The 13,266-nt window shown below is 38.2% G+C and overlaps 1 protein-coding gene across 4 annotated transcripts in view; it reads right to left on the bottom strand.

Annotated features, from left to right (window-relative positions):
• The window catches only part of SRSF11 (serine and arginine rich splicing factor 11), a 35,256-nt gene that overhangs the window by 11,900 nt on the left and 10,090 nt on the right, over positions 1–13,266 (bottom strand). For all 4 annotated transcript variants that reach the window (XM_065410039.1, XM_065410040.1, XM_065410038.1 and 1 more), the window contains exons 2-7: positions 11,212–11,345; positions 7,115–7,224; positions 5,512–5,604; positions 3,215–3,264; positions 2,115–2,242; positions 858–939 (exon numbers count right to left, since the gene is read on the bottom strand). In XM_065410039.1, the coding sequence (XP_065266111.1) occupies positions 858–939; positions 2,115–2,242; positions 3,215–3,264; positions 5,512–5,604; positions 7,115–7,224; positions 11,212–11,345 (597 nt within the window). The remainder of the gene's footprint in view (positions 1–857; positions 940–2,114; positions 2,243–3,214; positions 3,265–5,511; positions 5,605–7,114; positions 7,225–11,211; positions 11,346–13,266) is intronic.

Here is a 13,266-nt window from a genome sequence, read left to right as displayed (position 1 = left end):
ACACAGCCACAGGTCTTAGGAGAGGGGCGGGGAGGAAGTCTCCACCCCATGTCCACTGTCGCAGGGCTCCAGCCCACCAGCTAATTGTCCTTTCTGTCTTATACCCCTTGGGGCGCAGGGGGGTAAGGAAAGCACTCAGACGTCAAAAGTGCCCAAACAAAAAGAAAGCCCAACTCAATATTGGACATCCCCCAGAAATCCAGTGGGCACCCCATCCTTCCCTTCAGACTTATCTCCCACAGTCATCTTACTTGTGTGCTGCTCGCTCCCGGAGTCTAACTGCTCCTCTCCAGCGACTGCTCCATCTAGCAGGCCTGTCCTGCTACAGCTCTGCAGGCAAAGCTCCCTTCAGGTTGAGCTCTGTCCCTCCTTCCTGACCAACCAGCCCGCAACTGAGCTAGGTTCTCTCCTTTTATTCCCTCTCCGGGCTTGGCACTAGCTAAAGGTATAGCAGGGTGGGGCTAGATGAGACCACAGGCTCTCCTTAACCCTTTTTCTGCTGGTGTGGGGCATCTGCCCCACCACACAGGGTGAGAAAAAAAATGTTTCAGTAGACACTCCTAAGGCTACGAGCAAGTTGCCAGTGCAACTCTTGGTGCTGTAAAGTACAGGACTGTCTGTGCTACAATGTCACTTTCTAATCCATGTTCCCAAGCTCTCTACATGAACAGGGCTTCACCCACTTTCATACTCTGCACTGGTCCTGGTGGTCAACTTAACTCCACTAAGAAGATTTGCTTTTTTCTCTATTTATACCTAACAGCTGGCATTGCCAAGCTTAACGTTTTAAACAGATTTTTGAAGGAACTGTGTAAGGCACTTATTTCTGTTAATATTTATGGAGTGAGAAATCTAACCTGTGCCTAGAAGTAGAAGGAGTTCTCCGCCTTCTTGATCGTGATCGTGATCTTGAATGCCTTCGTTTTTCATCTTTTTTATCTGAAATTAAGAAGGGGAAACATTAGTACAAGGGCAAAAGTGGTATCTATCTTTAAGGAGACCCATAAAAGGAAGTAAGTGTGTCTGCACCCTCTTCAGACATCATAAAGAAGCAAAAGAAAGCCTGAAAAGTTGTTTTTTGGGGGTGGTGTTTTTTTGTTTGTTTTGTTTTAAATATCAGAAATTCAAGTCTGGTCTAGCGTGTTCTTGGAAGATGCTATGGAGAACTAGTAGACTATGACATATCATACAACTTGATTTAGAGGGGAAGTGATTTTTATTCATACTAGTGAAAACTTCTGTTCACATCTGCTCAACTCAAGCATTTAGCTGTGGGAAGAAAAACTTGTTATGTTAAAGTTTCCGCATTCCCACCCCTTCACTTAAGGGCTGAGAAACCCAACTCACTGCTTTGGATCCTTAAAAGAGAGTCCTAGAACAGAAATCAAGATGACTAGAGTTAACATTTCTGATCAACGGAGCTTCTCTCAAGTTCCCTTCTCTCCCAAAATACATTTAAAGCATTCAGACTTCTTTAACCCATCGTAAAGCAACAAAAGAAAAAAGGGCACGACCACATTCTTTCACCTTTGCAGGTCACATTTCAGGTTTATTGTGTGTCAATTTAGAATTTGAAAATGAATTGGCCCAATTCTCCCCGAAACAGAATTTTTATCCCAAATTATGACAAATGGCTTCCTCTCCTTTTTTTTGCTACTTCCTAATCTGGTCACATAAACACTAGCAATCACTGAGAATAGCACACTTTACTGACAACCAAGTGATCGGACCACCTGATATTTTCAATAAAAAACTTGAAGCAGAAGTGGCTATAGCAACTTTTCTAGAATTCATTCTGGGGGGCGATTTAGGCATTTCATCATCTTCAATCAAATGCAAATGATGTGTCTCATTCACTAATTCATTCTCCAGAGCACTTTTCCAGCATTTACATAACATAGAATAATAATTGTGTGGTCTAACTGAGCTCCAGGAGAATCATTCAGCCACTTTGAAGGATCTTCTGCAGTGAGAGAGACACTTTGCAATTAAAAATTAACCCATTAATGAAATAAGGAAGTATGAAAACTATGTTTTACAGTGTATAAGCCCTTTTTAGTGGCTATATTGCCAAAAATTGTGTTTAACCAAATATTTAAAAGTAGTTCAATTACCTGGCTCTATGGCTGCAGAAATCAGTGATTGTGCTTCTCTTACTCTTTTCATAGCTTCCTCTATTTCTTTACTGGAGGTATCCGATTTCAGACTTGGTGAGACAAGACCTGCAGCTACATGGTTCAACCTGGAACAAGCCATTAAGTGAAGTGAAAATGAAATTTCAGATTCAAAAAAATTGACTTTTTAAAAAAAATACTGGCCTAGACTGGGCAGACTGCAACTTGCCCGGAAGTAAGGGGCAAGCATTGGTGAACTCCTCTTGGATTAGCCCAAGAAGGAGATTGCAGCTCTGAGTCAAACTCCCTCCTGGTCTCGCCACTGCTTGGGGGAGTCACGTGTACTGGTTCAATTACCCGATGAAGCATATGCTGGTGTAACTACACTGCTCCTTCCCCTACTCACAGGGGTGGGCAGGGAAGAAATGGAGAGAGGATGGATGGACATCACATGTAGCAAGCTCCACAAAGCTGCTCTGTGCTGGAAGCGGTGATACAGGGTACCAGAACATGGGACAGCTTACATCCTCTTATTCCCTTGGCCCAGTGTACCACTATCCAGCCCACAAGTAGTAAGGGGTCCATTTATTGTCTTGTATAGATACCGGTTGCCAATGTTACCTCTCAAATATTTTTGAAGAGGCAGAAATTTTTATTCTGATCAGCTGAAAGGGTAAATCCTTAGAGGAAAAAGTAAACTAATTCAGATTGATTTGACCTCTAGAACACAGGATTCCGTTTTAACTTCTTGTTTTTAGAAGTCAACTTGTACACTAACAGACTTGCTCGTAGCTAATGTTTTAAAAGGATTAAAGTGACTGCACCACAAGTTTCTTTACATAAAGGGCATGGAGTAATGAAAAACCTGAGTTCCTCTCGCTACCAAATTAGGAGAGAAATAGTCTTTGATGCCTAGTGCTAGGGTGAACCATCTTTTCCCCCCTCCCCTCACGTGGTTTCCACAGGAAGCCAGTTTCTTCCACTCTTTATTTGGCCAGGTGTGGGAAATGGGTCAGTATTGAGTGACATGAGACATTACCCTCAAGATTAAGTGCACGCCAATATAAATTTAAGTACTGAAAGCTATCACTTGCACTTACTTTGGATCCACTGTGCTCATAAGCTTTAGTAGCTGATCTGCCGCAAGAGACTGTGAAGAGACATTTTAAAACATGTTGAAAAGCATGAAATTTGCTTTAACACATTAACAGGTTAACCACCATGCCTTAATGCACATGGATTGTAGCTAAAAACAAGAGCACAAAGTGCTTACAGTTGAGAAATAAAGGGTTAATCAGCCAAAGTGCCTGCATTGTTTTTAATCCTTGTTTTTGTGAAATCTGTTGACTGCCCCATCCCAGAAGGTGAACTGTTTTTCAGTCAAGAGCGTGTGAATCTAAATGCTCTCCTTTCAATATATGCCAGTCAATAGCATCTTTCCAGAAAAGGAATAAGGCACTTTCTTTGTTGACCATTCGTAGTGCTTACAATTTATCTCCTAATTGTCTTAGGCAGAGGGCTCGCCCACCCACCTGTCCATTCAGCGTGCCTGTTTTTACATTTGCAGTACAATACTCACAATCCTCCAAGCAGGAGCACTAACAAAGTGTCTTTTTTCCTATAGATTTTCTCTAACCCACCCATAAATTTAAACTTTCCTGCTCTTACTTAAGAATATCCAGAAGATACTACAGTCAAACCTGTACATAAGGCCACTTGCTACCTACTATCACTTGATAGCACAAATGGTGTATTAACAGCCAGCAAATCTCCTCCATAATAACTCACTAGTTCGTAGGTGGCCACTTGCAGAACTATCCAACTTGTGTTGTAATCAACCTGCTAAGCGGCCAGAAAGGACAGCTACTTAAAAATGAAATATTTTTCCAGTGTCTAGTTAAATTGTTTAAATTTTTTATGTTAAATTGCTTATTTTAGTTACAAGACAAAGTGCCCAGCCAATGCATAAGCGAAGCTTGTCCAAACGGTCTGTTTCTTATGCTGCATTAAAAGGACACTTGCTATAATGGCCAAGAAACGTGGAGTCTGCATGATGACCATTACTTAAGTGGTTCAGGTACTAATAGAATATTATTGTAACTGTTTCACTCTGATTTAAGACAACAGTGTCTAATAAATCCTACGGTGTATTATAAAAAAAATTAAGATAGAAATAATCTCTCCAAGTCTATGGATTTAAAAAGCTGTCTTTAATCTTTGCTTGGGATGTTTAGCACTGAACATGTTTGTAGTGGTCTATCAACTCAATGCTTTTTTCAAACTATCTTTTACATATGATTTTAGCATCTGATCTCTCAAAATCTGATAGAGTTGTATATATGACCTTACTACGGGGGGGAATTCTGTGCCACTGCGCAATGCAGAATTTTGCAGAAATTAATGTTGTGCGCGCATAATTTCTTTTCCCCCACAGAAATGGGCTGTAGTGCAGCTGGCCACCACTAAGGGCCGCTGAACCCAGCGGAGCCCACCTTGCACATAGGAAACAAGGCCGAGGGGAAGGTGAGAGAGCTAGAGGGTTCCTGGCAGGGCATGCGGGGAGCTGCAGCTGAGGGAAGGAGAGGGCAGAGCGCAGGAAACTCCACAGAAGCCTGAGACTGAGTTTCAGGCTGTTTCTTCCTCTGGATCCCTGGGCTCTAGGAGGGCAGGGGGGTGGATGTCTGGGCTGGGGGGGCGCTGCTGGGCTCTGGGAGGGAGGAGGTTTGGGTGCATTGGCGGGAGGCAGGGGGGGGCAAAGAAACAGGAATTAGGTTGTCATAGTAGTTTCTTTAACCTTCTACTCCTGGGGGAATTTGTGTCTCTCTGTATTGTTACAGACATACTTGCTGACAGATATTTTGAAATAAATTACCAAAATAACTGAAAATGGCATTATTATAAAGTGTTTTGACAAATAAAATTTGCAGAACTTTAAAATATTTTGTGCAGATTTTTTAATTTTTTGGCACAGAATTCCCCCAGGAGTCTTACACCACTTGAACGCTGGTGTTCCAAGTTTTCAGTTGGAATCAACCACTGGGTTTTAGAGACAGTAATTCTTTAGTATACATTATCTCAAGTGTCAGGATTAAATTAGAAAAGAAGCAAGATTGCAAAAGGATTTTTAAGGTGTACTATCAAACTGCTAGGCCCATAAACAAATGCACTATATCATAGGAAAGATGGGATTAATTTCTACAAATTATTGGACCTTAAAACTATGCCAAATGTTGGTCCCTTGCTATAGCGGTATTTTTTTTTAGTACTGGTTCAGGAATAAATATAGCAAGTCCTGGACCTTCAATCGGTCAATTAATATACTGGTGGATCACAATCTACTGATCACAGTCTAAAAGTCTGCCAGAGATGGGAAAAGAATAAAAAGTCACTTATATACCTGAGAGTTTAAGTTTGCTCCAGGAAGCCCAAGAGCAGCTAGGGCAGGATCAAGAGCAGGAGCTCCCAAAGCAGCTAAAGGAACAGCACCAATCTATAACACAGATGATAATTAAAAAACAGGCATTGGCACAGTACAATCCCTTTAACACTACCACATCACCTCCTAATTTAAACCCAATCTAGCAATCATGTACATTAATATACCCTTTAGCAAAAATGCCAGTAAGAGCACTTCACCTCTCTTATTTGTGTATTTGCAAACCAAAGCACATAGAAGTTTATACTACAGGAATTCTAGGGGGGTGAGGAAGATTCCCTCCCATCCACCCCCGGCCCAAGGAAGTGGGAGGCAAACAACCAACCAAAAAGACTTTCCCACTATATTCCACACAAACAACTTAAAAGGACAGTCTTTTCCAAAAAAAGTGACTAAAAATATCACTGTATGGTTCTGTGTTTATTGCCTCACTTTCTATAGCAAATATGCTCAGATTACAATTAAAAAGGCAATTTTAACAGCCAGACTACAAACTACCAGGATTCTTTCCGTCCCATTCATCATGCCTAATAAAAGGTTCTGAAGGTGATATTATACCTTCAGAAATACCTGTGCAAACTGACTGATCAGATGTAAGCCTTTAGATTTTAGTAAACAACTGCAGATGCTGCAAAGGAAGGAACAGAATCCATCTCACTATTTTAGTTGCAGTGGGTCTGCAATGCTAGCCAAAGTAAAAGGCAGTTTTAAAAATACATAATCCCTCCCCCGCATTCTCACTGAAGTGAGCAATTATGACCGAATACAGATTTTCACAGTAAGTATGTACCTACCTTCCCTCCCCCTTTAAAGGCATACAAGGAATATTCAAACAGATTCTATGAAAACAATAATGGAATTCTGAAACATGCCTACTGAAGTTATATACCCAACTCCCACTGAAAGTCAATGGAAGCCAGGCACCTAACTCCTTTAGATGCTTTTGAAAATCCATACCAGCCATTATAGTTTCTGAGAAAGCCTAAATAATCATACAAGAAAATCTATTAAATAAATTCCAAAGTAAAGCGCATTTCAGATTGGCACAATTAAAGTTAAGGATCTGTGTATAATATACACATTTTCAAGAATGTACACAAACCATTTTAAGAGAAACTAACCCTTCAAACAATAACTGTATTTAAAGCCAGTTCTGGACCAAGTTATTTAATGCTTTTAATATAAAGAGATAGAACTGAGAACTTGCCCCAACAGAATAAGATAAGATCTTCTGAATAATTTAATCCCAAACTCTTCTTTCCCGTGGTTAGGAGTCATTAAAGAAATTATAGAGGCTACCAGAAGCACTAATTAAATTTCTGAGCATGCTTGTAAAAACCCAGTCTCCCCACTAACAACCTGCCACTGTTATACCATACAGTTCATCATGGCACATGACTGATTTGCAGTGTGGTTACAGTGTTTAACTAAATCACTACAATGATCAATACAGTGTCAAATCTCTTCTTGCCATCCAAGCCCATTTGCCCAAGTGCATATAGTAAATGAAGGTCTAGCAAAATATGTACAGTATTTCTTTCATTCCAAGCAAATTAAAACCTACCTGAGAAAGTGGGTTGGGAGTAGGCAGGAGACCACCTCCAGGCAGCAGACCTGCCACAGCATTAGCTGGTGCCAAAAGAGATAAAGCCTTAGTCTCATCAGGAATAATTCCTGCAGAGAAACAGCCTTGCATTAGAATATATTCTCTCTCAAGGTCAGAAAACACACAAATACACCCAGAAAATGTCTCCCTGATACACCACCTGAGTTTGTTGAAAGTACTTATGTTGGCTAAAGTATAAAGCTTGATTTCTATTAATATTTATCATTAAATTTTATGTCAGAATGAAACTTCAATGTGTGAAAATTTGACTGTTCCTTTTTCTCTACAAATGGTTAAGTTTCTAGCGTAAAAAATAGCACAATACACACTACTTTTTTGTTAACACTGCCAAGATTTCATCACCTGTACTCGATTTTTAAGTCATGAACCAAACGTAAGCAAGCACAGTCGGTTCTCCAGGGGTGTGCTCTCAACTTTCAAAAGCTGTTTTATGAACAACGACTCGTGTCGGCTGCTTCACTATAAAGCACACAGAAAAATCAAGATACACAAGACAAAAAAAGTTTGATTTAGGGGTTAATAATATGGTACAGTTCACTATGATTTTTTACACCTACCATACAAATTTTGTAAAAAATTAAGAGAAGGTAAGGAAATATTTTGTTGAATAAAGCGTAGGGCTTTTGCTGACTCATCAAATGAATATGAAAGTGTCTGCAGATCTCCAAATACACGCTCTGTGTGTATATACAATATATTGTGGCACATTCCTTACCTGTCCAGTAAAATGCATATGTTCCATTATGTGCCACGCTTACTGTACCAAGAATGCTGCTACATATTGCCATTTCAGAAAAAACTTCTGGCCCAAACTCTTGTAGCCAACTAAGAGAAGTGTGGCTGATTTTACTGCCTATTCTGCACACAGAACAATCTTATTAAGGGTCCTACTACGAAACAAATATGTATGTAGATAATTTTTATTCTATCCAACAGCAAAAGCCCTATACAGATGGATTAATCTGTTAATGTGCCCAAGCCCCCAAAACGAGAGTTCAATAATACAATTTTACTATATATTTGCAAATACCAGTAGTGTTTATGTAATACATATTGAGAAACTGCATCTCATCATAAAACATACAATATGTACAGGGCACTTAAGAGAAACTGGATAAGCTGCAGAAGAAAACTGTTGGGTGGTATTTTCAGCAGGGCCTGGTATATAGTTCAGGCTGAACCAGGGAAAAGAACTGTAAAACACAACAACAAAAAAGAAAAACCACTGTTAAATAAAGGTAATGGTTCCTTCCACCTATACTGAGAAGTGCCGATAATATAAACAAATGTATAATACACAGCACTGTTATCTTGCTTGTGTCATTGAGCGGTCATCAATTTAGATACCAAAAGTTATGGAGGGAGAGGGGGGGAAAAGGTCATTTAGACATAGGGCATTAATGCATCAATATATTAACATACCTATAGAGATTAGGGGTAATTTTGCATGCAAAATTATGTCTCAGAGGATATTATAAATTATATCTACACATATTTCAAATTAGTGCAAATACAACATTTCTGGCATCTAAATACAACTCCTCTGACTTATCTTGAGACTCCTCATAGAAGATCTGCATCCATTAAAAAAAAAAGTCATGCATCTGATCCTCTTTTTTTTTTTTTTTTAGTATTTAGAAATAAATAAAACTACAATTTAAAAAAAAAAAAAAAAAGCAATGAGGCCCCTCACCAGTTAATTTTCATGCGGCAAAGTTTTTTTTTACTGCTGCTTTGTTAGAACCAAGAAATACTGCTTGAATGTGTAGAAATGAAAGAAAAAGAAACAGACAAAAGAAACAAACATTAACCAAAGAACCTAAATAACCCCCCAACCATCTTTAATATTACCATTCCTTCCAAATCTAGGAATATCACAGTGAAAATAAAATTAATACTATGCCTTACCGTAGACTTTGTGTATAGGTCTAACACACAAAGCAACAGCCAACACCAAAAATGTCAGTAAAAGCTAAAACTGGACTGCGATTGTGATATAGGGGACTATTATCTGTGCAGTGTAATAATTAACATTTACTTTAGTGATGAACAACATTAATACAGAATATCACAATAGAAAGTATAAAGTATTGGGCTCCAGTTCAGCAGACTACTTAAGCATGTGCCTAGCTTTAAGCACGTGAGTAGTCTTGCTGATTTCAAGTACCTTCCTGTACTGTGCTTAAGTACCTTGTTGAATTGGGGTCCTACTGATAAATATTAAGAGAAAACTGTATTTCAAGTATAAAACCAAACATTTTATTACAAAAATAAAGGACTTAAATTTAACTTGAAAACAGCAGGCTGTACTGTGATATGCCATATCATGTCCAGAATTCTGAATCTCCAGAACTACACACAAGATGCTGCTCATGCCACAAGAAACTCCTTGTTCAAAATAGGCCAACTAAAATGCTAGTATTTGTTTAACTTGTAACATATCTTTAGCACATTCTGAACTGAAACTATTGGGCAGATTTCTCTAAATGCCAAGTTTATCCACCATCAAGCAAATCGGTCAGTCATACTGACAAAGAGAATCACATTACCCATTGTAATTCAAATGTTGAGTTTAAAGTTCTTAAACAAGGGCCTATGAAATATTTAGATGCTATTGACAGAGATACTGTTATTATAGCATGCTTTAATAATGTATAAGTAAGAATAAGGAAGAAATTCCTTAAGCTACACTTTTTTACACAGATTAGTGTAAACAAAAGCAACTACTTAGAAAGTATTCTGTATTCTGAAAAATGACTCAATTACAGATCATGCTACAAATTTTAAAGTAATTAAGTCTTAAATGTTTAATTTCTTTTAAAAAATTTCTTTTAACAAGAACCTCTGACTGCTCACCAGCCCTGGAAGACAGCTGATAGAATTAAATTGCCTTGTCAAAAGTCTGAACAACACTGGCCTTATTTTAAATTTGATACTGTAATAGGACTTAATCCACAGAGATTTTACTCTATTTCAAAAGGATTTTAAGTAAAAAATTTAAGAGTAAACCAATAATCAGTATATTTGAAATAAATTGCTTCTAAAGCCTAGTAAAGTTTAATGAGACTTCTGTAAGAAGTGTGGTCTTCTCAGTATATTGTTTTAAAACAAGTTCCAAAAAACCTGCTCACTGTATTTCAAATTACTGTAACACCCTAAAATGTAAAAAAAGAAGAGAAAATGTAGTTAACAAGTGGTTACACCAGGAAAACACTTGGGGACTTGAGTGCTTGCTGGCCTTTAGTTAATGTCTAGAATCCCCTGTAGCTGCAGAGGACCCACTGTGTTTCAGTCATCTGGAAGGGCTTTGCATTTGCCTTCTCCACTACAAAAATCACACACACAAATAACAGAGAGAAGAGTTTATTATTCAGTGAAATTCTATAAAATATAGCAAGCCTGAACAAGAAAACTTGGAATAAAATCTAATACCCAGTGCCCATTTGGCACCTCTTGGAAGATCTCACTTTCATCTTAAAGCATAATTATTCAAACCCTTGGTATACTGGAATTTACAAGGAGGGTGAATTTTTTTTTCAGAGAAGTTGTCAACTAAATGAAGTAGCAAGGACACTGCAAAATAACTGCTAATCCACTCCCCCATTCACTCGCAAAGAGGGAGAAAAAAGTTGCATGAGGAGATTATATAAAAATACATATCCTGAATAATTCATCTTTAAGGCAATGTTTCTTATGCATACAAGTCAGCATTTTTAAGTCTGGTTAGAAACATGTCTTAGGAACTCTGATGAATTAAAAGCATAATTTTCATATAATTCTGCTTAAAAATATTCACACCTTAAACGTAAGATTTTCTTATATAAAAGATTAACAAGAAAACTTCCAGCTTTCATCGTGTGTCAATAAAAAACAAAAATTTGCTTTAATGAAAGACCTAATGACAGCGTACCAAGGGTTTCAAAACATTAATATCTTAGATATTTTACAGGTTACTAAACCTCACTCTACTGAACTATACTGGGGTAGACTGCCATTTTATGATGGCTTCATAGGTGATTAAACAATTCACAAACCTTCTGCATATGGTACGACTATCAACGCTCTGTCAACGAACACAGTGTTTGTCAGATGCTGGGCCACAACTGCTGAGTCAGGATCATGGAACTTTACAAAACAGACCCGTGATGAAACAGGCAAAGGAGAATCACTAAAAAAACAAACAAACAAAAGTATTAGATACAAGGTAACCAAAAAAAAAAAAAAAAAATCAAATTCATTAAAAACACTTAAACATTTGCAATCTGTTCACTGTATTAAGTCTAAAGACTATATATTTGAATATAAAGCATAACATTTAAAAAAGTGGTGCAGTGTGGTTTTAATTTTGTACCAGTTCTTACTATTAAACTTTCCTTATCAATCATCATTGTTAATAACAGGTACATAAGAATGAAATGATACTGAATGAAGTTGCTTTGCTGGATCACCAGAGATCTAACTACAGGACAGGAAATTACTTTTATTCCCCCATTTACAACAGATAAATAAATGCTAACTCTACCACACACAATCATCTCTAAATTAGCCAGTTATCTGATAACAAACTGATAAGTATGATTCAGGAGAGTGATCCAGTGGGTAAGGGAGAGGGATAGCTCAGTGGTTTGAGCATTGGCCTGCTAAACCCAGGGTTGTGAGTTCAATCTTTGAGGGGGCCATTTAGGGATCTGGGGGGAAAAACAAACAAACAAAAAAACACACACACCTGTCAGGGACAGTACTTGGTCCTGTTAGTGAAGGCAGGGGACTGGACTTGATGACCTTTCAAGGTCCCTTCCAGTTCTATGAGATAGGTATGTGTGTCTCTCTCTCTCTCTCTCTCTCTCTCTATTATTAAGATGTGAAAGGGTGGTGATGGTGGGGAGAGATTTCCTCGGGAAAAATACAGAAAGAAGGTATATGCCCCCACAGAAATTCCAAACATAGCAATTTCTATACCCCTCTGCTTTTGGTCCAAAATTTGAATACTAATAATTTTTGAAGTTATATTAAGCACAGGGTAATGATTAAAATAGCATCTTCATTTAGCTATAATTAGAATTTGCAATAACACAGAACCTGCAATAGATCAAACAGAAAGTCAAGAAATTAAGGTGGCAGGCAATGGGTTTTAAATCTCACCAATCGCACCATCAAGAGTTTCTGAACTCTTATGTGGTGAACTTGAAGGAGACTAGAATGTTCCTTATAGGGCAGATCCAGGTCCATGTCTATGCCACAGTTCAGCTGCAGCAACTGTTGGTGGAGCTGACTACCCAAGGGAAATCCACATGGGCACCATGTAAAACTGTTTGTTACGGGATCCTAGGGAGGGTGAAGAACCCTAGAATTTCTGGCAGAGAATGGGAAGATCTTTTCCATTCCTCAGTGACAGGGGGTGAAGAGTTGAAGGTTGTATGGACACCTTGAAGCTGATGGCCCCAAGAGCATGTGTAAAGGTTTGGAATTTGTTTTTTCATTTACCCTGGTAGGAGTGGAGTTTTTCATTTACACAGAGGAATAAACTACCCAGCCAGTGAGAGAGTCTGAGGCAGCAACCACACTTGCATGGCAGATGAGGTAAGACCCCTATCAAAGTTGGGGACACAACTCCCCACAAATTAAAAATATCTCGCAGTTCTGAGCAGTAGAAACACTGTGGCTGGAAAATAGTCTAGCAAATGTAGGTTGTCTTCATTCAGATACCTGCAAACATGGAGCATGTTTTGCCTGTCCACAATAGATTACTGGCTTCTAATTAGTATCCTAGTGCAATTCAAGGTGTTTGAATTCATCTATAAAGGGTTCATAATTTGGATTTTATGTTTTCAAAACAGTTTGGCTAAAAACTGATTATTTTTTTTTAAACATCTGATTTCTTTAAATATAGGTTTATTTTTTAAAATAAACCTATTTAAAATTATGATAACTTATGTCAAGGCCTTCATTTACTATAATGTTAAAATCATTTAAATTAAATAAAAAAAATAAGCAGTATCTTTCAAAGTCAAATCACTGCACTGGTGCAAGTCACTTGCTAAGCACTGGGAACCAGAATTTGTTGAAGTGCTAAACCCAGCTTCTAACAG

The sequence above is a fragment of the Emys orbicularis genome, chromosome 8 (assembly GCF_028017835.1).
Source record: "Emys orbicularis isolate rEmyOrb1 chromosome 8, rEmyOrb1.hap1, whole genome shotgun sequence".
Taxonomy (NCBI): domain Eukaryota; kingdom Metazoa; phylum Chordata; order Testudines; family Emydidae; genus Emys; species Emys orbicularis.
The sequence above is the reverse complement of the archived record's forward strand: the minus strand, read 5'-3'. Positions and strand labels throughout refer to the sequence as shown.